The following is a 24,947-nucleotide window of genomic DNA, read 5'->3' as shown; positions in this document are numbered from 1 at the left end:
TCCTGGAGTCGTGACCTGGGGGTCCCGGGGCTCGGCCTCTCCTCCCCCTCCCCTGGCTGGACAGCCCCGCGGATGGTCCGAGTCCCGGCTATTTTGGAAGCCGGCTCCTGGAGCCGAGGTAGCCCCTCCCGCTCCCCGGATGGGGCAGGCCGGACCCCTGGGGTCTGGCGGTAGTGAGCTGATTCCGGACTCAGTTTCCCCTCTCCTGGGCAGGGCTCCCAGCCCGCGCCACCTTGCCAGGCCGGCCCCACCGGCTGGGGAAGTTGGCTATTGGTACGCACGCGCCTCCTCCTTTTCAAAGATGGGGACATGGAGGTCTGATCCGAGCCGGTGGAGGCTGCCTCGGGGCTCCCCCACCACCACCACTCTATGAGTCACTGCCCTGTGTGGGCCCCTGCCCCTGCTCCCGCTCCCAGGAAGGAAGGCGGGAGGGGGGACTCGGGAGCTGGAGCTGAGCAGGCCCTGCCTCCGCCTCCCCACCCCTCCTCCTAGCCTCATCATGCAGCCCACGGCCACCATGGCCACGGCCGCCGCCTCCACCACCTCCGCCACGGTTGCCCTGACCACGACGTGGGACAACGCCACGGATCGCCCTACAGTGAGTGAGGGATGGGGGGGAAGGGGGGGGCAGGGCTGCCAGAGGTCATGCCCACTGGCCCTGACCCCTGACCTGCTGGCCCCGCAGGCAGAGCCCGGCCCAGTCCTGGACAGCTATCTGCTGCTGATGGTGGTGATGGCGCTGTTTGTCGGGGGCGCCCTCGCGGTGCTGTCGGGTGCACTGCTGCTCTGCAGGCGCTGCTGGGAGGCGCACCGACGCCTCCACAGGTGCGCAGTCCCCTCCCCACCCCCCGGGGAACTGGGACAGGTCACCATGAGAGCCCCCCTAAGAGCAGGTGCAGGCATGCAGGCATACTTCTAAAGGACAGTGCCCAGGCTCCTGTGAACTCGGGATGCTGCCTGTTGGGAGCTCTGCTGGGGTCCCAGGGAGGGCAGCCAATCTGGGTCCTCAGGCCTACTGTGCTCCCTCACTGTGCTCCCCAGAGCCCCAGAGGAAGCAGAGAAGACCACCACCACCTACCTGGACAACGGTGCCCACCCTGCCCAAGGTGAGGCCCCCTGCCAGGCCCTGTCCCAGCCTGTCTGCCCACACCTGGCCATCCCGCAGCTGCCCCCCTTGGGCCGCCTGACCATCTGTGTCTGTCTGTCTCCCCCACCAGACTGGGCGCGGCTCGATTCCGACTCATCTCTGTTTCCTTAAGCCCACGCGTAGGTGCTCACAGGCGCGTGCTGCGTGAGTGAGTGTGTGAGTGGATGAGCGAGTGCCCGTCCACCCTCCCACCCTGCCCCGCCCCTGGTGGTTAGCTGGGCCCTCTGTGCTCCCTTCCCAACCACTCCCCTCCCTAGCCGCTTGCCGGCCCACTTGTGGCCCATCCTCTCTTGGCTCTCCTCGCAGACCCCGAGTTCAGGGGGGAGGATCCGGAGGGTCAAGACACCGAGACCCAGCGCTTCTTGTCCACCAGCTCCACCGGCCGCCGGGTGTCCTTCAATGAAGCAGCCCTGTTTGAGCAGAGTCGGAAGGCGCAGGACAAGGGCCGCCGGTAAGGAGGACCACTGCAGCGGCTAACCTGGGAACTCGCCTTGCTGCCCCCGCCCTCCCCAGCACCTGGTGGGCAGTGACAGTGGGGCTGGAGAGGGCACTGGAGTGTGTGTGTGGGGCCCAGCTTGCCCGAGGTGACAGGCAGGCGCGCTGGGCGCAGGTACACCCTGACGGAGGGGGACTTCCACCACCTGAAGAATGCCCGCCTCACCCACCTGCACCTGCCGCCCCTCAAGATCGTCACCATTCACGAATGCGACTCTGGCGAGGCCAGTGCAACTGCCACACCACACCCCACGGTTGCCCCCAAAGCCAGCCTTGCCATATTCCAGGTGAGTCAGGTGTCAGGTGGCCCGGAGCTCAGGGGTGGGACCACAACCCCACCCCCACCCAGCAGGCACCACCTTGCCCACCCACACCCTCCCCCAGTTGTGCCCCTCACCTCAGGGTGGGAAGTGGGGCCTGGCCAGGTCCAGTGGGTGGGGGTCCAGCACGCCCCATCACCCACCCGTGCTCTTTGACCTGTCACTGCTTCCTCCTCCCCCCTGGCTCTGTCCCACAGCCCCCGGGGAAGGCCCTCACCGGCCGCTCTGTGGGCCCCAGCTCCGCCCTGCCAGGTGACCCCTACAACTCGGCCGTGGGCCCTGCCAACTTCGAGATCAGCCCCTCGGCCTCCAGTGATTCCGGGGAAGGCAGCTCGGTGAGGCCTCCCACCCGTCCTCTGTCCCCCTCCAGCATGGGTCAGCCTATGGGCCTCTTCCTGGTCCCCACCCCGGGAGGAAGAGGGGTAGGTTATACATGGGGCCCACATGCACCTGGCTCACCTCCTCCAGGGTTGTCCAGCAGCTGGAGAGGGCATGGTCAGGACCATCCCAGGCTGTGGGACAGGACACCCCCTACCCTGTCCTGTTCTGGGCTGAGCAAGACAGAGCTGGCCTGTGCCTGGAGAGCCTCTCAGGCAGGGTCTGGGAGTTGAGGGGAGGCCCAGCCCCCATGGTTTAGCGTGGCCCCCACCCAGCCCCAGCTCTCTGCTCTTCCTCTGCCCTACAAGTGAGTGACAAGTGGCCCAAGCAAGGCGGGCACTTGGGCAGCAGGGAGGAGTCAGCAGGTCTCAGAGCATCTCTCTTCTCTCACAGCTGGACACTGGGGCCAGGAGCACCAAGCCTGGTGTGCAGGGGGCTGCAGCAGGGCCTGGGGAGGCGGGCCCAGGCCCTGGGCCAGGCCCCGTCCTGCAGTTCTTCACCCGCCTGAGGCGCCATGCTAGCCTGGATGGGGCCAGCCCCTATTTCAAGGTCAAGAAATGGAAACTGGAGCCCAGCCAGCGGGCGTCCAGTCTGGACACAAGAGGTGAGCTGCAGCCCCTGGTGGCGAGTGAGTCCCAGGGGGATGTGGAGCAGCAGGTGGCTCTGCACCATTGGGGGCGGGGGGAGGTGGTCCCCAGTCCCCACCCCAGACTGGCCAGCATCATTTGCTCACCAGTGGGCATCTGGCCCATGAGCTGGTCAGGAGGATGACCTGGGGCTGCACACAGTGCCCCAGTAAAGCCAAGGCTTGTCCAGCTGGAGCGGACAACAGTGAGCTTCTCCCCTGAGGCCTCGTACAGTGTGTTTCTGGCGCTGTAGTCAGTTTGCTGTGCTAGTGAGAGATGTACTAGAGATGTGCTAGATGACATGTACTATAGTATGGCTGTGTGCCAGTAAAACTTTATTTACAACCACAAGTGGTGGGCCTTTGATGCTGCAGATCCCTGCTCATGGTGCCCTGGACACAGGGCTTCTAAACCTCAACCCAAGGGCCATACAGGTGGGGGAGTGGCGGTGGGGGGTGTGGCACCAACTCCCGGGACCAATGCTGCTCACTGGAGCTCAGCAGGGCCAGGCTGCTAGGGCACCTACTGCCCTTGGTCCCAGTGCCAGGAGGCAGGGTGAGGGGATTAGGGACAGCACGAGTCCCCTTGTTGGAGCCAGGCTTCAGCGCCATGGGGCGAGGGAGGGCTGATTTCTGGTTGAGTGCTCCTGGCTGGGAAGGGGAGGGGAGGGCTTGTCCTGCTGCCCCACTGGGAGCCTAGGTGGAGCTAGGCCTCTGGTGTAATTCCAGAGGTGATTATAGGCAAATGCACGCAGGAAGCACGCAGAACCTGTCTGCTGGGTTACTACCATCTGTACCCCTGAGGCTCTACCACCAGGTCTCCCTGGCCCACCAGTGAGGCAGGATCTGGACCTGGCAGGAGAGAGCGTCACCTCTCCCCCTCTCCTGTCCCTTACTTGGCCTTACCTTCACCCTTCAGCCAAGTGGTGTCTTACCTGATGACCAGGACAAGTCCTAACTCTGGCCACACCTGCCTGCTGCCTTGGCACCTCACCCATGCCCACCCTGGCCGCCGGGCTCGGTCCTGGTCTTCCAGCCCTCGGCACCTTGGTTTCCCAGCTGTACCACAGGGTGGGATAGACACTCACCTGGCCCAGGCTGGTGTGTGCTGGCCTGGCTCAGATGTGGGCAGTGGGCCTGGTGCCAGGAGGGGCTTAGGCAGGTGGTTGGTTTTCCTTTGCACAGGCTCCCCCAAGCGACACCACTTCCAGCGGCAGCGGGCAGCCAGCGAGAGCATGGAGCAGGAGGAAGGGGATGCCCCCCACGTGGACTTCATCCAGTATATTGCCAGCGCGGGCGACACCATGGTCTTCCCAAGCCCCCGTCCCTTTCTGGCCAGCCCCACCAGCCCGCCCCCCAGTCTCGGCAGGTATTTTTCAGTAGATAGAGGTGCTGGGGTGGACCTGTGGGCCCCTGCCCCATCCCATCCCTCATAGGTGGCCCCGAGGATGGGCGGTCGAGTCCCTCTGGCTCCACAGTCTCCTGGAGGCTACCTCACTGGGGCCATCTCTCCAGCACGGACCGCAGAGGGGAAGTGGGAGAGAACCACTGCTTCCTGCTGAAGCCTAGGGCGTGAAGGTCTCTGTTGTGGACCCAGGATACCTCCCACTTGCTGGTGCTCCTGGGGCTGGACAGCTGCTACTCAGAAACTGTTGTGACCATTTCTGGGGGTGCCACCCTCTCCCCCAGCCCAAGGGCAACTCTCAGGAAACTCTGGGCCCCTGTCAGCAGGATGGACAACTGGACCCAAGGAGCAGGGCAGGCTTCCAAGTCCTGGGTGCTTCCTGGTCGGGGAGTTCAACACTTTCTATGTGTTATCTTCCTCCTGGGTCCCTGTCAATCTGTGGTGGGGGAGCTGGGGTGGCCCCCTGGGGGGCTCACCCAGGTGTCCAGGCTCAGTTGGACTCCACTTGGTCCAATCCAACCCCAGCAACCGCTTGGTACACGAAGTTCTTATTAAGAAGGCATCTCCTGAGAAGAGCCTTAACTCTGTCAGGGTGAGGGGCCAACCCCCTGCACTGCCAGTGGATGCCCTGGTCACATTTTCTTTTAACATTTTATTTATTTTTAATTGAAGGATAATCGCTTTACAATATCATGTTGGTTTCTGCCATACATCGGCATGAGTCAGCCATAGATATACATATTATACATATATCCCCTCCCTCTTGAACCTCCCTCCCATCTCTGCTGTAAGGCCCTGGTTGAACTGGCAGGTGCCAGGACGGCTCCGGGTTAACCCAAGAGCATCCAGGCCAAAGTGGACAGGCAGCACTCAGAAACATCATCTTCCACAGCCCGGCCAAGCCTGGAGGGTTCCCACCTGTGCCCATCCTCCTGGACCGAGAAGCAGGGTGGTCAGGAGGGGGCGGGGAGGGGACACGGGGCTGGGGGTAAGGAGGGGGCCCAATGCAGCCTCCTGACTGCGGCCTGATTTGCAGGCTAGAGGCCGCCGAGGAGGTTAGCGCTGCAGGAGGAGCGAGCCCTGAGTCCCCCCTAGAGCGTGGCATCATCTCGGGGCCTGAACAGCTACAAGACTCAGATGGAGAGCGAGACGCGGGGCTCGAGCAGGCCCCGACCATCTACCGCGATATCTGGAGTTTGCGCGCCTCGCTTGAGCTGCACGCGGCTGCCTCTTCAGACCACAGCAGCAGCGGCAACGACCGTGACTCGGTGCGCAGTGGCGACAGCTCGGGCTCGGGCTCCGGGGGCGCCGCACCCGTCTTTCCACCGTCCTCGCCACCACCCACACCCACGCCGCGGCCGGCGGATGGAGAGACGGGCGGACCACGCAAGCTGCTGCAGATGGACAGCGGCTATGCCAGCATCGAAGGCCGCGGCGTGGGGGAGGATGGGCCCCCTAGCGCGCCCGAGAAGCGCTCCTCCTTTACGAGTGCAGGCCGCGAGGCCACTGTGGGCTGCAGCTTCGAGAGCCCCGCGCCAGAGACACCCGTCCGTCCCCGCAGCCCGCGTGCCTGGCCTCGCCGCGCTCCGCGCCGCGACTACAGCATCGACGAGAAGACAGACGCGCTATTCCACGAGTTTCTACGCCACGACCCACACTTCGACGACGCCCTGTCTGCCGCAGCGCGCCATAGGGCGCGCGCGCACCCGCACCCCCATGCACGCAAGCAGTGGCAGCAGCGGGGCCGGCAGCACAGCGACCCTGGAGCACGCGCTGCGCCCTCCACCCCATCCACGGCCCAATCTGGTGCCCCCCGCCCCGCGCGCGCACCCCTGCGCCGTGGAGACAGTGTCGACTGCCCACCCGACGGCAGAGCAGGCGACGACCCGGCCACGTCCTCCATCCCCGTCATCGAGGAGGAACCCGGTGGTGGATGCCCGGGGTCCGGCCTGTGCGCTGGGACCCCGGGTGCGCTGCTGGACAAGCTGGCGGCCAGCCTCGACGACAGGCTCTTCCCACCACGGCTGACCCAGTCGGTCACCGTGGCCCCTGCGTTGGCCACAGCCGCGCCCACTTCCCCTGACCACAGCCCGGTCTAAGTCTGCGCCCCGCGCCCACCTCGTCAGCTTATTCGGCACCGGCGGGGCCCCGGTGCCGGACATACCTGGGGTGTGACGCCCCGGCGCGCCTGTGCTGGGACCGCGGGCCTGGAGCGCCAGCGCGGTTCCCCAGGCGCCCCAACGAGCGCACGCACAGTCCCCTCCAGGCACTTCGTAGAGTCGATTAGAGGGAGTGTGGCGGATTCTCACCTTGGGGTCCTGAGGGCCACACTCAACTTCCCTTGGCCCCAGACTGTAGCCTCGGGGTGTTGATGGGGGTTGCCAAGCACACGGCGTCGCGTCTCTGGCACATAGCTACGGGAAGCGCATGCGCAGGGCTTGCATCCAGACGGTGTGATACGGGCCTACTGCGCAACACGCATGCGCACAGCGCCTCTTCCAGAGGCCAATGAGGCCTCGAGATTCGCTCGAAGCGCACGCGCCGCAATTTGCGCCAAGACACAGCGCAGGGACCGCAGGGCGCCGAAACTCATCTCTTGATTGAGCCGTCCCTCGCTGGGAGGTTAGCTCGGGCCGCAGCCACCAACCCTTCGAAGCCGTTTACCTCACCGCGGCGAGTGCTCGCGGCAGTCCGCACCCCCACACTCCCCCAGCAATAACCGCTGCCCCGCCCCCAGCCCTGCACTCGCCTCCCACCTCACTCCTTCCTAGTGTCTGCACCCTACACCCGCCCTCCGCATGTTGAGCAGGCCACACGCCCCCGTAACTGTAACCGCTCCGTCCAAAGAGCCGCCAGGACTTACCAGTCAGTGTTTGAGACATAAAACCCAAATGGTCAAGGTTTCAAGTTTCCCAAGCTTTATTTATTGCCAAAATATGGGGCAGCCCTCGCCAGCGGCCGAGTCACCCTGCCCCGCCCCTCCTTCCGAAGCTTCCTGCAGTCTGTACCATCCGGTGATGGAGTTTGTGTTTTGTTTTCTGGTTGATTATAAACATTTACTGCATACTCTTGCTTGCTCTGGGTTGTTTCTGGGGACCCGAGAGCGCAGACGTCTTGGGGAGAAGGGGATGAGGCACCCTCTAGCCACGATGCTGTGAAGCTGTGGGCCCTGGGCTGAGCAGAGGGGCCCGGGGAGCTTTGGGGAGGCTGGGCTCCCGCTGAGAGCAGAGAGATCCAGCATGGCTAAAAGCAAATATGCCTAGGAGGTCCAGGTCTCCAGCAGGTAGCCCGGCCAGCCCCTCCACTGTGGGACCCACAAAGGGACCCAGGCTCAGGCTCAGATCCCCTGACAGCATGCTGCCACCCATAGTTCCCAAACATCCCTCACAACCACAGCTCAAATCCACCTGTTTTATTTTTTGTTTAAAAAATAAAAATAGAAAGGAACCAACCAAACAACAAACACAAGGAGGCCACCTGGTTCCCTTGGGCATGGGCATGCATCTGGGTAGGCAGGCCTGTGCGTCATGCCCATCCCGCTGCGGCTGTGGTTGATACGAACACATCACCAGGTGTGGGAGGTGCTAACCAGTGGCAGAGTAAAAAGAGGAGTTGGGGTGGACGAGAACCAGTAGTCTCAACGTAAAGTGCATGGCGAAGGCTGGCATGGGGCCACGCCGGGCCCTCTCCCTCCTCCCCTAGCTGGGGGAAGGGGCTCAGCACAGGATTGCAGTCAGCAGGAGGTCGTGTCCACCGGCCACCGAGGGCGGGCCAGATCCCAGTCCCTGCTGTCCCCCAGCCACAGCCCTCCAGGACCCTCTGGCTTCCAGAGGAGCAGTCAGCACAGAGGGCACTGTGGCAGCCTTCCTGGGCGGTGGGCAGCAGACCAGCTGTCGACGGGAAGACTGAGCAGGACCTGGCCGGGCTCCTGGGGACGGACTGAGACCAGGACACAGGTGGGTCATTTCTGGGCCAAGCAAGGTCCTGTATCACAGGCAGCATGCTCTCCCTGGATCCCTCCAGAGGGTGGGGAAATGGAGACCTAGTCATGCAGTGCTGTCAGACAGCTCCACTGGCCAGGGAAGGGGCCACCCCAGCAATCTCTGGTCACCTAATGGGATTAAGGAGGGCCCTTGTGCCACAGATCCAGGCCTCCCTGCAAAGAGCTTCTACCCTACCTGACTGGTTCTGATACCGGCAGTAAGTTCTGTGGGGGCCATTTCAGGGGCAGCTCCCGGGGAGAGGCGGCATGGATGGACAGGGGCTGGACCCTCAGGCCCCCAACCCACTGCTCATATCCTGAGTGGCAATGGGGGTGAAGCAACCGTGAGGCCCACCCAAAATGCCCTTTGTGGACTGGGTGGTCAGGGCTGGGAGGAGGGAACAGGGAGAACAAACGACCACCTCAGTCAGAGCACAGCCCCCTGCACCCCCCCCACTCCCCAAACTCCTCCAATGCCAGGAGCAGCCTGGGCTGGACAGGAGGCAAGCCCCTCGGGTCTGCAAAACAGGCTGTCAGCTTGAGGGGCCCTCCTCCTGCACACACCCCCACCAAGCCCCTGCCCCACACCAAGTAGCCAGTGTTCTGCAGAAAGTGACTTCCTTCAACTTCAACCCAGACCCCAGGAACAGTGACACAAACCAAGACAGTAGTGTCCACGATGTGCCCTCCCCCCTCCACCCCCGACCCCTCTGGTCCCGGTCCCATCCTACCTGCGGGCAGCCACCCTCACTGCTGTTTGCAGGCCGACAGCCGGCGGATCTTGCTGCTGGCCGAACAGGCCTTGCGGGCAGGGTTGGAGGCGGCACTGGCCCGGCGCTCTGCCCTCGACCTGGTATTCAGCTGGGTGGCGTCAGTGCCATTCACGCACACAGCCTTGGGAAGGACCCGGTTCTGTGTACTCCGCCCAGCCTCCTCCTCCAGAACCTGACCTTCAAGGGGAGAGGGCCAGAGTGTGCTGACTGGGGATCCCAAAGCACACACACTCTGCATCATTCCTGCCCGGACCCAGGGCCCCCACCACCTGTCCCATCTGACCTGCCACAGGGCCTCATCCAGGGAACGGGAGGGCGGGCCTTCGAACCAACCGACCAGAGTCAGCCCACGCTCACCTGCCCGTTCAGCTGTGAGCAGGGCTCTGCACTCAGGTGAGTGGGAATGTGGTGGAGGACCAGAGGCCTGGGAACTGAGCCTCAGCTCTCTCACCTGGGTGAAGGCCAGAGCCCACTGGGCCCTGTGGAATACAAAGGGCTGTACTCGGGCCAGGCATTCGGACTCAGTATCTCGAAACAGCCCACCCTGGCTCTCCGTGCCAGGCACAAAAGAAGACAGAGGCAGGTTCGGGCGCCTTCCATACCCCATGCCTTCCTGCACGGCCTGCCAGCCCTCACTTGGTCCTGGGGCCCTGCTGCATGCAGGCTGAGGGAGGGGTGCAGGAGCCCATGCTGACCACAGCACACCCTCCTCCCGTGGATACCAGGAAACCACCACAGCTGCCTCAAACCTGTCTGGTCCTCACATAGGAATGAGTTTCCACCAGCCGCATCTGGGGCCTGACTCAGCCTCTGGACCTTGCCAGAAGTCCCCTAGGCATGTGTACAGGCAGCAACTCAGGTGAGAACTCTAAGAGCATGGCAGGGTGGGCGGGTGTCAGGAGCCTGCTCTAATGGGGGAGGGAGCTGAAAGGGCGCTGAGTACCACAGCGCTGCTCAGACCATCAGGGTTCAGCCTCCAGCACAGCAACCAGAGCTGGGGGGTGGCCGGCAGGCAAGGAATCTGCTCCACTTGCCCTCAAGGCACCAAGGGCACTGGCCCAAGCAAAACCCCTCAGGGTGGGTGGCAGGACGAGGGACAAACCAGGGAGACCCTGGTGAGCAGATCATAAGATGGGACTGGAGCAGAAGCAGCCCCAACACAGCCTGCCGTTGGCCTAGGGCAGTTCAGCAAGGGGCAGCTGCCTGATCCTGAAGCATGCTTGTCCCCCATCTGGAGTAGGGACATTTCTGGGCTAGGGGTCTAGCTTGGACCCAGAGAACTGCTCTTGGACAAACATTCCGTACGCAGGAAAAGTAGCCCAGGCCTCTGGTATAGGCCTGAAGGGACAGCATGTAGTCAGTGCCCAGCGGGACTTGGGGGGCCCAGCAGGGTCCACACTCAGCCAGCCAGACACCTGTTCCAGAGCCCCAGTGCCTCCCAAAGGAGAACACCTTGATCCTATCCTGCCAGGGACAGAGGTCCAGGAGGCCTGACTTTGGACTGGGCTGTGGCCGAGGTTCCCAGAGCAGGGTCTCTGACCTGACCCCAAGACCCCAGTGGGAAATAACTACAGCCAGCCACCATGGGCACCAGAGGCCTGACATGTCCTGGGAGTTTGGGTCCGTGCCCACAGCCCACCCTGCACACAGGCTCTTTCTACAGAAAACACCCAAGCCCTGGCCGACGAGCCAGGAGGAGGTAAGCAGGACCTCACACACGATGCAGGCAGGACCTTTATGCAGAGCTAGTGGAACCAGCCCCGGGGCAGCACAGAACGGCAGACACGGTGGTGGGGCAGTGGCCCAGCCTCCCTCAGACCCTGGGCAGGGTCAGCGAGAGCCCATGGTGCACAGGGCGCGGGCAGGGCGGTGCTACACTAGGGCCTGGGCTCTGCCTGGAGCTCTTCCAAGGCCCTGGCCTCAGCTTCCTCTCCAGAAAGTTCTGAGCACGGGCTCTCCCGTGGGCCTCTCTCTCTAAGCCCTGCCTCAGACGCCTCCTCGCCACCTGGGGAAGAAGGCCAGGCATCAGCAGGGCACTGGCGCCAAGAGGGCCACCGGACCCTCGGGCAGAGCCCCCGGCCCTCCCCTCGATCGGGGCTCACCGGGCACTGTGAAGTCCTGAGTGTAGATGACGTCGTCCTCAATGTCGAAGAGCTCGTCGTCCACATCGTCGGCACAGCCGTGCAGGTCCTCCAAGTAGGGCATCACTGTCATGCCCCGCCACCGGTCCTTGCAGTCTGCACTGGGTGGGATGGGCACCGGCTGCTCCGCTGGTGGGTGCTTCTTCCGGAACCAGCTGTGGGAGCAGGGCATCAGGGTGTCCAGGCTGGCTCCCCACATGGGCCCACCAATGCCCACAGAGAACTACATAGCGTGCAGAGATGGAGAAGGGTGGGGCCAACAGGAGAGACTGAGCCGGCAAGATCCCTGTACCTCGCCCTCTCCCTCCAGCACCCAGCCGGGCCAAGGACTCACCTGTGCTGCCGGATCTGCTGTATGGAGAACCGCTTGGCCGGCTCATACTCCAGCATCCCTGCCAGGAGACCAGCCGGGGGCGGGGTCAGCGCGGGCAGAGGCCCCGCCCCTGCCTGGGAGGGGTGGGGGCGGAGGGCGTGGCGCGTGTGAGCGGAGCCCCGCCCCCGCTGCAAAGCGAGGTCAGGAAGGAGACCGGAGCAGGCTGGAACACAGGACAAGAGCCCACCCCAGGGATCCTGAACCTGTCCACACATCCCAGGAAGACAAAGCACAGGGGTCGACCCTGCAGTGCCTGCCCGGCTCTGGCCAGCAAAGCCGATGACCGGCAATTCCTACTGGAACCCCAAATCCCCAACGCAGCAGGAGGAGAACCAGGGGCCTCCAGAGGGACACACCCTAGAACCTGTGTGAAGGCCTTTGGCCGGGACCTGGACATGCAGAAGGGGCAAGGCAGCCCTGTAGGTGTTGCTGGGTTTTGTTCTCAGAAAAGTGCAACTTGGGGATGCTGGCACTCAGAGCTGAGCCTGAGTGGTGCAGAAGAGGAAAGGTCATGGTCACAGCCCTGTTGTGGGAGAGCGAGGGCAGGGCTGGGGCGGTGTTCCAGAGACCTGTGGGCAGGAGGCTCGCCACCCAGCTATGCAAGACCTCTAGGCAGGCCCAGGCAGAGACGACAAGACACTGCCTGGACCTGGGGGACAGGGACACCAATGCCCTCCGCCATCTCATCAGCCAGACTTAGGGCTGCTTCTTACTTATTTGGTTGCGCTGGGTCTTAGGTGAGGCATGAGATCTAGTTCCCTGACCAGAGACTGAGCCAGGGCCCCCTCCATTGGGAACTTGCAGTTGGAACCACAGGACCAGCAGGGAAGTCCCCCTAACTTGGGACTGTTTCAAGTGTTTATGACAGTGAAGGCAATAACAGGTCATCATCTGTGTCAATGGAGCAAAGAAAGCTTAAAACTGAGAGAACTCCAACCCATCAGTCCCCGTTGAAGGAAGGAGGGTCTGAAACATCAGTCCTTGCTAGAGCTGGGGGTTTGTGTGTGTGTGTGTGGGGGGGGTTGGGCCATGAGCCTTCAAGGAACACTTGGGCAGGGAGGGCAAGGTCTGAGTTGGTGCTGCTGTCACCTCCCACATTCCAATAAGACCCTGGGAGGGGGGGGACCCCAGTGCCTGGCTGCCAGGGTGGCCCTGATGCAGAGGGCAGGACTGGGTTGCACCACTGCAGAGCACTTGAACTGCAGCTGCTCAGCTTCACTTCACCTTCACTAACAACCAGAGAACTGGCGTGACTCCATCATCAGGAGGCTCTGGAGCCATGCAGGACTGTGAAGTTGCTTGTTCATCTGTAAGCCACATACAGGCTAAAGCACGGATTAAAGCCGGGCATCAGGTCAGTTACACAAGGCCCGGGGTCTGTGGGCAGAGGACCTAGGACGGTACCAGTCACACAGGCGATATCCTGGATGTGCTGTATCATCAAAACTAACTTCACCAGGGAGCTCCCTGCCAGTCCAGGAGTGAAGACCCTGCGCTTTCACTGCTGTGGACCTGGGTACAATCCCTGGTCAGGGAGTAGGATCCCATAAGCCACGTGTGGTGTACAAAAACATAAAACACTAATTTCAGCCAAACCCCAGGATGCTGATGTGGCTTTATGGGGGCCACTTTGGGTCAGGCCCCTGTGTGCGGAGACAGTGCCACCTGCTGAGCAGCCTGGGAACTGCAGCAGAAAGAGGTCCTGCAGGAGACCGCCCCCCCTCACTGTTACTTCCCATAGGGATGGGTAATCAGGACAGGGTGGAACCAAGACCCAGGGCAGGTGGCAGAGCCCAAAGGAGCCAGCGACCCCTCCCACGCTCCACTCAGGCTGCTCTCCAAGCCTGGCTAGGCTGTGCCCACCTCCCATATGGGAGGGCGGGGGCAGGCGGCTGCGGCACAGAGATGGCTCAGCTCTCAAGAGGCCAGTGGTCTATGGAAGACCCTTCGGTGCCCCCACACCTGCAGCCTGGCCTTCACCCTGAGGGCCTCACCTCTGAGCAGGTCTGAGAGTGGGGGCCCACAGTCCCCCGGGATGGTGTAGTCCCCCTTCCCGATGTTCTCAAACAGCTTGTAGATGTTGTCGCCCTCGAACGGGTACAGGCCTGTTGTGATGTTGTAGCTGTGGCCCGGGAGGACAGACCAGTCAGAGCCTGCCCTGTGGCCCTGGAGCCTCTGCCACACTCCCCCACCCCCAGTGCACATACACACCCCCCACCCCCTGCAGGGATGGGATGTAAGGACAATGGTCTGAACACACAGTGCTGCTGGCTCACTGTGAAGACACGGAAAGCCACTGGACTGCACGCTCTAACAGGATGGGTCAGGGGACATCTGTCAATGAGCTCTCAGTGGAATAAAACGGATGCTTCTTCGCCCAGACCATTGGCTGCCGCATGGGGCTGCAGCGCCAACTTGCCTTGGGCAGGAGAACACATGCCTCCTCGCTGCTGCTGGGATTATGGAGGGATAGACGCCTGCAAGGCAGTCTGGGTGGGAGCCAAGCATCACTGGCGACTCGTGGTATCTTTAAGAACTCAGCCCCAAGAGTCAGGACAGAAAGCCTCGCCCGAACAGCGATGGGTGACTCGCGCAGGGGAACACCAGCACAAGGCCGAGGTGGGCAAGAGAACAGCTGGTCCCGGTGCATGTGCCCCTCCCCACAGGAGTTCCTGACCCTGGCTCCATGGCTTCCCCAGACATAGGGGACCTGCCTGGAGGGGCAGGTCGTGAAGGCCTAGAGTCTGAACCGAGTGCCTGGGGCTGGGGTGGGTGAGGTAGAGAGACCCTGGGCTAAAGGGACCAGGCCCAGGGCACTTACAGCGTGACTCCCGCTGACCAGATGTCCACCTTGAAGCCAGAGAAGGTGTCCAGGCCATTGGCGATCTCAGGTGGCTGGAATGCTGGAGAGCCCTGGCTGGTCCGGCACGTGTCATCCTCGGCAAACGGGTGCAGTGCCTGTGGCAGCGCCAGGTAGCCCTTAGGAAGTGGCCCCAGGGGCTGGACCCCATGCCCCGTCCACCCCGGGGCCCCCCACGCACCTCAGCCACTCCCAGGTCAGAGATCTTGAGCGTGCCACCAGTGGTGAGCAGCAGGTTGCCGGGCTTGATGTCCTTGTGCACGATGCCCTGGCTGTGCAGGTACTCCAGGCCGTCCACCAACTGGCAGAAGTACCTGCAGGCACAGCTCTGTGACCACCACTCAGGCCAACCACCTGGGCTGTGCTGTCACCCTAGTCTCTGGCCTGGAAAGAGCCATGCTGCTCACCGCCCCTGCCCCCGTCCCCTCCTACCACAGGCCAGCTAGTCCTACAAGCAACTGGGGGCTGACTCTCCAGGAGAACTTGGCCTTGGGGCAGTGAGGCCCAGTCAGGGGCTCCCCCAGCACCAGGAGGCCCCACAGCCTCAGGCAACGGGCATGCAGGGCAGTGCATGTGCACAGAGGAGTTGGTGGGCTGCCTGCGGCAGGGCATGCACAGCAGCCAGGCTACAGTCGCAAACTGGGCGCCAAAGCCCTGAGTTTTAAAACACACTTGAACTTCCATCTCATTCATGCTCAGAATAAGCTCTCTGAACATAGGACCAGGTCCTTTAAGGCCCTGGCCCTGAGTGACCTGCAGGGGCGGGGGCACCGGCGGGGCTCGAGCTCACTCACCCATGGGCCTGGCACACAGGGAAGCGCTTCTCGGGCACGCTGTCCAGCATCTCCTGCATGCCACACACACAGTACTCCATCACCATGTACGTGGGCTGTGCTAAGGAAAATATGCAGCAAGCACCCTGCTCTGAAGAGGACAGACCCTGGGACACAGACAAATGCTGGGGGTGGGGCTGCACCAGTGCAGTGAGCGGGAGCACCCGGGAGGGATCATGGGCACTGCAGTGGATCCCCACCCCTCCACGGATCCTCCAGGGCCTTCCTGTGGAGCTCGGTGCTGCCTCTGGGCTCAGCCCACACAGCCCAGCATGAAGGCCCCTGGTTGTTTCATCCCAAGGAGGAGCTTAAGCCTTGCCCCCAGGGGAGCGAGGGATAGAGGCCCATGGGGCCCCTGGGGAAGAGAAGGCTGAAGTTGTGGGGGGGGGGGAGGGAGTGAGAAAGGGTGGGAGCCAGGGTCAGGTCGAGGCCCCCCAGCCACACCTCTTTGTGGAGAAGAGCCCAGTCATTCTGGATCCAGTGGGTCAGGGACAGACCCCTCAGCAGGACACCAGGCCCCTAGACCTAGCCTCTGGGAGTCGCAGCCCAAGAGGAGAGGGGAAGGCCAAGGAGACTGACAATATGCCCACCTCCCCACCCCCTGCAGGATATATCTTCTGCTTCTCCTCGTTGTACAGCACATCCACTAACTGGATGACGTTCCTGTGCCGCAGCCTCCTCAGCAGCTGGATCTCCCTGAAGAGAGGACGGGTAGTCAGTCGAGTCCCGGCAGCCAGGCCGCACCCACCATGTGGAAGGCACCGCACGGAGGGTGCCAGGTCTGCCAGAGCCCAGCAGGGCTTCAACACGGCAACAAGACCAGGGACATCCAACACTTGGACTGAAGATGCACGGAGACCACAGCAAGGGCACACAGGGGCAGCACAAGGGGTGTGGGAACTGGGACTCCAGAGACAGCCCTTTCCACCCCCAACCTATTGCCAGTGCAGCTCCTGAGGATTCCCTGCAGGAGCCGGTGGTAGGGAAGGGGGAAAAGTCAGAGGTCTGTGAGGAGGCTTTGCAGAATGCTAAACAGAGTCACCAGCTGACCCAGCACCTCCACTCAGGGTATGTGCCTTGGAGGACTGAGAACACGCGACCTGTGCACATGTGCTCATGGCAGCACCATCCATGGAAGCCCAAGGGTGAACACATTGCCGTGTCCCTCCACCCCCAGGAGCATCCCTCAGCCCTGAAAAGGAGAGAAGCCCTGACACTTGCTACCATGTAGACAGGCCCTGAGAACACAATGCTTGGTGAGAGAAGCAGACACAGGACACGCAGGGTGTGATCCCACTGATGGGAAATGTCCAGAACAGGCTGATCCACAGACACAGAGAGTGGGTTCCTGGTTGTCAGGGGCTGGGGAGAGGATAGGTGACAGAGGAGACAGGGCTTCTTTTTGGGGTGATGGAATGTCCTGGACCTACACAGAGATGACCATTACTAAAAAGATACCAAGTGCCACGGAACTGCATGATATGTGAGTGATACCTCAATAAAGGTTTTGTAAAGTCCTCACCAGGAAGCCCATGTGTGATACATAAGAACATCAGGGCAGGTGAGGGCCTGTCCTCTTGAGACTCAGCTCCTACCCCTCCCACTGTCCACATTTCATGAAAAGGTCAGCTATTCCAGAAAACACACACCCCACCCTCACAGACCAGTGCACGATCCTGGGCCCTCATAGTGTAAGGCCCTCCTTCCACGCGGATCATGGCCCGGCACCAGAGCCGCCGCTCCCCAGAACCAGTGCACAGGAGGCCCTCCACTCGCAGGAGGAAACACAGCTTCACAGTGGCTTCTCGCAAGCCCACTGGCTGCTCCGTCCCTGCCCAGGGTCCCCTCCAGGCCGAGGCTGCACATCTAAATTCTCCTCTGAACTGAAGCGGGGGGAGGTGACTCAGAGGCTGGGCCCTGGGTTCACACCATCTGACCACCAGGTGTTTAGCCTGCTGTCCAGCGTGAGCAGGGACCACACACACAGCAGCTCCACCTGGGCACTGACCCTGGTTGTGCAGGCTGTGTATATGGGGAGCAGACTCTGACGTGAAGAATCCCCCTACATTGTGACACAACAACCATGATGTCTCCCAGTATCTCTGGGTGTCCCTGGGAACAAGGCAGTATGGTGAGTCCTGGTGGGTAGGAGCAGACTCCCCAGCCTGGCTCTGGCAGGGCCTCCCTCAACCTGCCCAGCCTGGACCCACTGTGAACCAGTAGGTCCCACTCACTCCTGCAATGGGCCTTCGTAGGCTGCCGTGTGCCAGGCACTGGGTCCGTGAGCACCCTGTCCTGGGGGGTCCCCTTAGACGCTCCAGGCCCGTCAGCACTCGTCGGCAGTGGCCCTGTGCTCCCAGGCTTCCTTCCCCCATCACCTCATAGCTCTGACTCCCAGCCTGCTGCCAGCTCCCCAGGGCCAGAGCTCAACCATGGTGACTCAGGGCCCCTCCCCTGCCTTTAAGTTCTCCACTCCTTCTATCCCACAGAGAGGTAGACACCCCAGGCTGCCCAAATGGAAGTCTTTGTCCTGACAGCTGTGACGAGGCCTTAAGGGGTCTCTGCCGAGTGCTGCCTGGTCAGAGTATACAGCAGCTCCTTGCAGAGATGCCAGGAGAGAGGGCCCCAGGAAGGGGTCCCGGGGCAACTCCCTCAGTGTTTGATGCCTGTTGGGCTAACTGGCCAGCAAGGGCACCCACCGCGGGGACGGGATTTGCAGCCCAGAGGGGAAAGCGGCACATGGTGGCAAGCTCAGTAGAGAGCCTACAGGCTGGGGCGGGGATGGGACACAGGGCCCAGTGCAGACCGAACTCCTGAGGCATGGAGACAGCTCAGGTGACCATCCTCATCAGCCTTCCTGCTGGACACGGGAAGGGAGACACGAAGGAGGGCCCAACCCAGACCGTGACTTCCGTGGCAACAGGAGAGCCCAGGTGAACGCCTGTCCCCTATCCATCCAAAGAGACACTACATAAACCCACGTGTGGAGACAAGGAGCCCTTGACACCTGAGCCAACACGTGCCCACCTCGGGGAAGCAGGCTTCACAGCCAGGTTTCAAGCAGCAGCCACCAGTCCCAGTGTGCAAAGACTCCAAACTCAGATGTGGCTGCCAACCACACGCGCGGTGGTGCCCCAGGCCTGCCCAGGCGTGGACAAGCCCAGGTTCTGCCTTCTGTGCCATGAGTACCCATCCTAGGACCATCCACCCGGCCAAGCCTCCCCTTCCGCCCACTGCCACAGGGGCAAGACTCCTCTGCAGGAGAAGTTTAATGCGGGAGGGACCCCCAGGCAGTGGACAGCACTACCCCCCACCCCATGTCAGGAAAGCCAGCTCTGGAGGGAGGGCCCTATGCAGGGCCCTCAATCAACATGATCACAGCCTCCCGAGGGAGTGAGCCTGCTGTCAACACCAAAAAGGGGCCACACAACACCAGGGAAGGGGTCACAGTGTCAAACTCTAAGAGAAGGGAACTGCACACCCACGAGGCCAGGACTGCGGTGGAGACAGCACAGACACACACTCCGAGTGGGTGAGGGGATGCAGGAGGATCCCCGAAACATGCACTGCAGGGGCCAAGATGTTCCCGTCACCTAGGAATAGCACCACTGGCCAGAGAAAAAGAAAACCATTATTTAAAGAAAGAGGAAAGCCGGGCGCTCAGCCAGGATGCAGGAAGTGAAATGAGAGGAAGCAAGCCTTCCGGTCCAGCCGCAGTTGCTCAGGGCGGGCATCGCAGGGACCTGCCTGTGGTGCTGGGAGCAGAGTGGATGCGGGGTGGGCTTGCTGACCACGCACAAGCAGAGGGCAATGAAAGAGCCGGGTCCTAAAGCACTGGAGTTCACAGAGAAGGGCAGCTGCCCCCATGGCCAGCCCCCTCAGGGCCCTGGGACCTGCCACCTCGTTCCCTCTAGATGCTGACGGGTCCACAGAGAGCAAGGAAGGGGTGATGGCTGCTCTGGCCGAGGGACACTGAGTAAGACCCCCTCACCCCTCGGTCCTTCTGCTGCTGCTTCCAATCATGTGGCAAGGGGCAAGAGACGAAAATGAGGAGAAACTCAAGAAAAGTGAAGTTCAACACAAATGTGTGCTTGCACAACTGCCGAGCAGCACAATTCCTAATAGGCATCAGCAGGGGATGACCCCTATGTCCACTGATGGGGATGGATACACATGTCAACACACATGGGCAACAGGAGTAGATGACCCACACATCCACTGAGGGGGTCAGATACACGTCCCCCCCCAAAACACACACAAGGGCAGCATCAGAAGCTCTGACACTTGCTACCACGTGGACGCACCTGAGGACACCAGAGGAGCAGACACAGAACACATACCGTGTGATTACACTGATGGGAAATGTCCAGAACATGCCGATCCACAAACACAGAGTGGGTTCCTGGTTGTCAGAGGCTGCGAGGGGGAGCAGAGGTGACTGCTGATGGGGATGGGGCTTCCTTTTGGGACATGGACTGTTCTGGAACTAGAGATAGGTTGTGGTCGCACTCTCCAGGAAAGTACCTGACCCTGAGTTACCTGCTCACAGCTGAGTTTCACATCATATAAAACGTGTCTCACTAAAGCTGTTCAGAGAACATGCCACCTCCAGCTGTATAGTAGACACACGACAATGGGCGACTGGGCTGTGACTTCCAACAGGCTTCTGGGTGAGGGGCCAGCGTCCCCCACACCCCAACCTGGGGTGTCCCTATGGCCCCCGAGCTTCACTGCATATAGTCACCTCTCAGTCAAGATGTAAAATGAGATCCTGGGTGCCTCAAGGAGCAGCCGTGCCCTGGTGATGCCAGCTGGCCTCAGGGAGGAAGCTTTACCAATACCTGGGTAGTGGGGGTACCAGCAGATGCCAGGACCTGGCAGAGGCCACTTGGGATGGGAACGAGGGCCAGGAAAGTCCAGGCTAGGCTACAATCCCAACCACTTACCCTCGGGTCCAAGAGCCCACCAGTCACCACTGCTAGCCTGGAGACTGGCACTGGGCACTTGGGCCAGGACGCAAGGCAAGAGCACCAGGAACACTGATGAGGAAGGAGGCTGGCAGGGCCCCAAGTTGCCAGTCCCAGCTCTGCACAGCTCACCAAGCACATGCACCTGGCACACAGCAGGCACAGGCCCTGAGCTGCACTCTTACAGAGGGAATGTGGGGCGGGAGCACGGAGACTGTCCCTGCTTCTCAACAGCTGATGGAAAAGCCCACAAAGAATAGGACCTTGTGACAGGCGAGAATCCTGTGAGTTGGGCCCACCTGCCCTCCCAGGGGTCGGGGCAGAGGGGTATGTACCCACCAGATGTACAGGCATGAAGCCCCAGGGCTGCCCCTGGCCAGAGAGGCAGCAGCGTGGCCTCTGTGGCTGACCAGAAAAACAAGCAGATACAACTTACATAGAAAATGACCCTTTTCATTAAAAAGTCCTTGGATTGGTAAAGAGAAGTTCGAAGGTGTCAATGTTAAAACGACGACTGCTTTCTTTTTCACTTCTTGATGCTTTTCTGAATCTTCCTATTCTACAACAAGAACAAGTTAGCAGGACGTCCCTGGCAGTCCAGTGGCTAAGATTCCAAGCTCCCAATGCAGGGGGTCCAGGTTCAATCCCTAGGTTGGGAAGATCCCCTGGAGAAGGGCATGGCAATACCCTCCAGTAGAAAACCCACGAACAGAGAAGCCTGGCAGGCTACAGTCCATAAGGTCACACAGAGTCAGACACGACTGAGTGACTTACACACATAAAAAAAAGAACAAAGAGGGACAAGCACAAACCACAGCAGCCCTCCTGGGAGGAGCCACAGGAGGGGAGACTTCCTCTGTCACACACTGCATTTCTTAAGGGATGCATCCCATCCCAACTGGAGCTGCGGGACTCCTGAGGTTTGTCTGGAAAGTTCCGGACACTTCACTCCATGAGAAGAGTCTGGAGTTGAGTTTATTAAGTCTCTCCAAGACAAAGGAGCCTTTTTTCTCCCTTGTAGCTGCCTGCCGGCAAGGCTGACCCAGAAGCCTGGATCTTGGGGCCCTGCTTGAGCACCCGCACAGAGCACGTATCGTCAGGATTCAGGACAAGGGAACAGGGTGCTCAGAGCAGGGCTCACCCTCACAACATTCAGAAAGGAGGTGCAGGGGTTCTAACCTGAAGGCACACACCCAGCAGGCCCTTTCAGCATCAGCCCGCAGGTGGCCGGCCAGCACGAGGCCAAAGCTGAGCTCCAAGAGGGGGAGACCTGTGCCTCTGGGGCTGAGACAGACAAAAGCGCCCGACCCTGCAGCTGTGGCACCTCACAGCGACCCCCAGGTGGCCGTGGATGCCAACCACCCTGCCTCCCCAGGCTCAGCCTCCCCAAGGTTTCCTCCAATGGACACTGTCTCCACAGTTCCTGAGACCACAGCTGATGGCTCAGGAAACCAGAACTGCAAGCCGTGATCTTCCGTTGGGTGGCCAAGCAGGAGGGAATCCTGGGTGGTGATCGCCCTCTATCTTGACCTTGGGCACATACATTTGCAGATGGGGAGGGGCTTCCTCAGGTGTGCGTCACCCTTTGGAAGAACTGGGCACTCATCCACCTGACACCTCTCCCTCATCTCAGGGTGGGGCATCTGCAGATGTTTCGGGTGCACGCCTCTGGTCCCCCACTTTCTCTGAAGCCCCCAGGATGGCCAGCAGTGGCTGGGGCGGCCCTAACCAAATATCAGTTGGTGCTGGAAATGAGCCTGGCCCCTCCCAGCTTGGGATGCAGCAAAGCATAAGGCACCAGACACTAGGGTGACCTGCGCCAACTCCATCCAGGAGGGCTTGTCCAGGCTGGAAGAGTCCAGCACCCCACTCCTGGGACAGACCAAGGGATGAGGCCTAAGACGAGCCAGGAGGACAAGGACCAGCCCTGGAGAAAATGTGTGTTGGGGGGGATTCCCTTTCTGCCAGCAGCATCCAGAAGCCCACTGCCCCTCAAACCGCAGTGGTGGCCAACTGGCAGCCTGAGGGTCACCTCTCCCCCAGACACTTCTGGATTAAGGAGAAAAGGTGACTCAGAGAAACAGGGAGTGGGGATTGGATCAGAAGTGTGGCCTAACTTAGCCTGCAGGAGGGCACTGGCACCCACTGTCCCCTGGCCTGTCTCACCCAGGACACTAGTGGCCCCTGCCTAACCCTCACCACGCAGGTGGCAGATGGGCACAGAGAACTGGCTGGGCTGGCCCTGGGACGCCTGGTCCTGCCGTTGCTGGGGGTCCGTGGCTGGGACACAGTCCGCAGCCGGTCTGGCCCCACTGCCCTGCTCTCCAGGTGTCCCACAGCAGACAGAGGCAGCTGGGCACTCACTGTCAAACTGCCCGGAGAGCAGGGGGGCTGGGAGGAGGGGTGAGAGTGATCAGGGAGCAGCACTCCCAGGACCGGCCAAGGTCACCAGCCAGTCCTGCCGCCTGGCCCATTAGATAGAGCCCTGGGCTGGGGTAGGATGGGATCCCCAGGCAGCAGAAATAAGGAAAGGGTGCCCCCTCCCAGAACCAGCAAAAAGGACGGAGGCAGGGCTCCCACCGCCTTGGGGATGCCTATGGCCAGACAGGCGCGGGAAAAAAATCTGTGTAAAAAGTTTGTCTGGACACAAGCCGACCCCCACTTCTCAGAAGCCACCGAGCCTGCAAATCGTGGATGTGTCCTGTGGCACATCCCAGGCGAGTGAGAAAGGGCCAAGTTCGCCCCTGCAGACTGATAAACCGGTGCAAACAATTATTTTTGGCAACCGCAGCTTCGCCCTCCAACAGGGTAAACAAATCGCGTGTTCCGGCCCTAGTAACAGCCTCACGCTAGGAGGAAACCTGCCGGCGGCAGACAGAGCCCTTTCGGAACCCAACTGCTTTTGGTTTTCCGAAGCTAAACCAACGCTGGCCGCCTCCGCCGGTTATCTGAGCCCTCCGGACAGCTAAGAGGGCACAGGGAGAGAGGGGCGCCCCCTTCCGAGGAGGGCCCCGCAGCAGCTGCGAGCGCAGGACGCCCAGCCGCAACGAGCGATCCTGACTTTACCGAAGTCGCCCAAGAGATGCCCAGGACTCTTTCTGGCTGGTCGACTCGGGTGCTTAAGGAAACGGAGGACGGAAGAAAGTAACCGAGAGAAGGGAAGAGGAAGGGAGGGAAGGGGGAAGAAGGGGACCGCCCTGCGGCGCGCGTCCCCACCCAGGAAGCCCGCACTTACTTCTTCACGTTGGCCTCCCCGTTGGGGATCCTCCGCAACTTCTTCTTCTTGAGGATTTTGACGGCTCTTCTGCACAACGTCTCCGAGTCCAGCACCTCCTTCACCTTGCCGTACGACCCCTCCCCCAGCAGGTCCCCCATCAGGTACTTTCCGATGAGCTTGGCCCGCTTGCGGCGGGGCTGGTAGATGACCTCGGTGGAGTCGATCCGGTGGATGAATGTGTCCATCCCCACCGACATCAGCTCGCCCTCTGTAAACATACCCAGTTGCTGCGGGTCCGCCACCTCCATCCTGAACTCCAGGCCTCCGACTCCGGCAGGCGGTCCCTTATCCCCTTTGTGAACTTCACGGGGAGCGAGCGGTTCTTCCTTTTGTTTCTCCCCACCTCCGTCCCACCTCAAAATTCCCTTCTCCAAAATTTAAAGTCAACAAAATCGAAAAAATAAGAGAGGAAAAAAATAATAATAATAAAGGAAAACCCTCTTGGAAAAGAAACGATTGTACTGAACGTAAGTTCAAAAGACGCGGCTGGTCCAGAGCCCGGGCAGGCGGGCGTGCGCAGCGTCCCAAGTTTGGGGGCCGCCCGACCTCGGAGCTTTGGGGCGGGCAGGCGCGTCCACGGGGGCCCTCGGGAGGCCGGTGGGGCTGGGAAGTGCTAGGTCATCCTCCAGGGACTTTAGACCCTCGAACGAACACGGACGCGGCCGGGCCGAGTCTTCTCCGCTCCGTCCATTACCAGCGGGCCATGGCGCGCGCCCGGGGCCCCGCGCAGGCCAGCTCTGGGGCTCCCGGAGCTGGGCAGGTGAGCTTTGCCGGGAGCAGGGCGCGCAGCTCGGGGGCGTCTCCCGCCGTCTGGGGCGCCTGAGACGCCAGCAGGTGCGTATCCTGAGCGCGCGGGGCACCTTCGTCCAGCTCGGCCGGCTCCCGCCAGCGCCGGAGCTGCCCGGGGCCCGCCGGCTGCAAAGAGTAAGGCTCGTCCGAACCAGCCGCCGCTCGGGCGCCCGCACACCGGCCCGGGACACCAAGCGACCGCGCGGGCCCGGCGGGCGCCCCGCCCCAAACGGCAGCCCTCGATCGCTCTCCGCCCGAACGCCGTCGGTCGCGGACAGTGGGGCGCGCGGGGCTCCGGGCAGCCGAGGCGGCGCAGGCCGCAGGCCCCGGACCGGGGTTCCCGGGGCTGCCGGGGCCCGGGCGGCGCGTATCGCGCCGCGGCCGCCGCGCGCGTGGAGCAGGCGGGGCGGCGCGGGGGCCCAGCCCATGCAAGGCGGCCGCTCTGCCGGCCGGCGCCCGCCGCCGCTACCGCCGCGCCCCGCCTCAGTCGCGGGCGCCCCGGGCCTCCTCCCCCTTCCGCGCCCGACACGCCGCCGCCATCTTGTTTACCTCCTCCCCCGCCCTCCGCCGCCTCTCCGCCGC

The 24,947-nt window shown here is 61.9% G+C and overlaps 2 protein-coding genes across 7 annotated transcripts in view; one reads left to right on the top strand and one right to left on the bottom strand.

The window, feature by feature from the left end:
* The window catches only part of CBARP (CACN subunit beta associated regulatory protein), an 8,956-nt gene extending 1,520 nt beyond the window's left edge, over positions 1-7,436 (top strand). Inside the window, exons 2-10 of one of the 3 annotated variants that reach the window (XM_069591965.1) lie at positions 493-598; positions 686-825; positions 1,042-1,106; positions 1,454-1,598; positions 1,758-1,929; positions 2,160-2,297; positions 2,734-2,944; positions 4,151-4,334; positions 5,407-7,436. In XM_069591965.1, coding sequence (XP_069448066.1) covers positions 500-598; positions 686-825; positions 1,042-1,106; positions 1,454-1,598; positions 1,758-1,929; positions 2,160-2,297; positions 2,734-2,944; positions 4,151-4,334; positions 5,407-6,469 — 2,217 coding nt within the window. In that variant the 5' untranslated portion in view covers positions 493-499 and the 3' untranslated portion in view covers positions 6,470-7,436. The remainder of the gene's footprint in view (positions 1-492; positions 599-685; positions 826-1,041; positions 1,107-1,453; positions 1,599-1,757; positions 1,930-2,159; positions 2,298-2,733; positions 2,945-4,150; positions 4,335-5,406) is intronic. The other 2 variants (XM_069591962.1, XM_069591964.1) reach the window with 2 other exon arrangements.
* Positions 7,272-24,947, bottom strand: STK11 (serine/threonine kinase 11). 4 transcript variants are annotated; one of them, XM_069591974.1, is made up of 10 exons: positions 23,535-24,947; positions 15,945-16,028; positions 15,294-15,383; positions 14,681-14,813; positions 14,461-14,597; positions 13,634-13,761; positions 11,601-11,658; positions 11,228-11,421; positions 9,084-9,302; positions 7,272-8,309 (listed from the first exon to the last, which is right to left on the bottom strand). In XM_069591974.1, exons 1-9 carry the CDS (start codon positions 23,822-23,824, stop codon positions 9,100-9,102), a joined length of 1,317 nt encoding a protein of 438 aa, XP_069448075.1. In that variant the 5' UTR covers positions 23,825-24,947; the 3' UTR covers positions 7,272-8,309; positions 9,084-9,099. The 4 variants fall into 4 exon arrangements, 3 of the variants coding, with proteins under 3 accessions (XP_069448075.1, XP_069448073.1, XP_069448074.1); XM_069591972.1 differs by having other exon boundaries at positions 11,601-11,802; positions 23,535-23,904; XR_011257296.1 differs by having other exon boundaries at positions 7,768-8,309; positions 9,084-11,130; positions 23,535-23,904.

Source organism: Ovis canadensis, chromosome 5, assembly GCF_042477335.2.
Source record: "Ovis canadensis isolate MfBH-ARS-UI-01 breed Bighorn chromosome 5, ARS-UI_OviCan_v2, whole genome shotgun sequence".
In the NCBI taxonomy this organism is placed as follows: Eukaryota; Metazoa; Chordata; class Mammalia; order Artiodactyla; family Bovidae; genus Ovis; species Ovis canadensis.
The sequence above is the reverse complement of the archived record's forward strand: the minus strand, read 5'-3'. Positions and strand labels throughout refer to the sequence as shown.

Excerpts from the sequence above, each read along its gene's own strand:
- STK11 (XM_069591972.1), bottom strand. The coding sequence starts at position 23,824 with ATGGAGGTGGCGGACCCGCAGCAACTGGGTATGTTTACAGAGGGCGAG. Across the intron at positions 16,029-23,534 it reads GGGGAGGCCAACGTGAAGAA|GGAGATCCAGCTGCTGAGGA; the intron begins GTAAGTGCGGGC and ends TCCTCTCTTCAG. Across the intron at positions 14,598-14,680 it reads CTGACCTGGGAGTGGCTGAG|GCACTGCACCCGTTTGCCGA; the intron begins GTGCGTGGGGGG and ends GCGCTGCCACAG.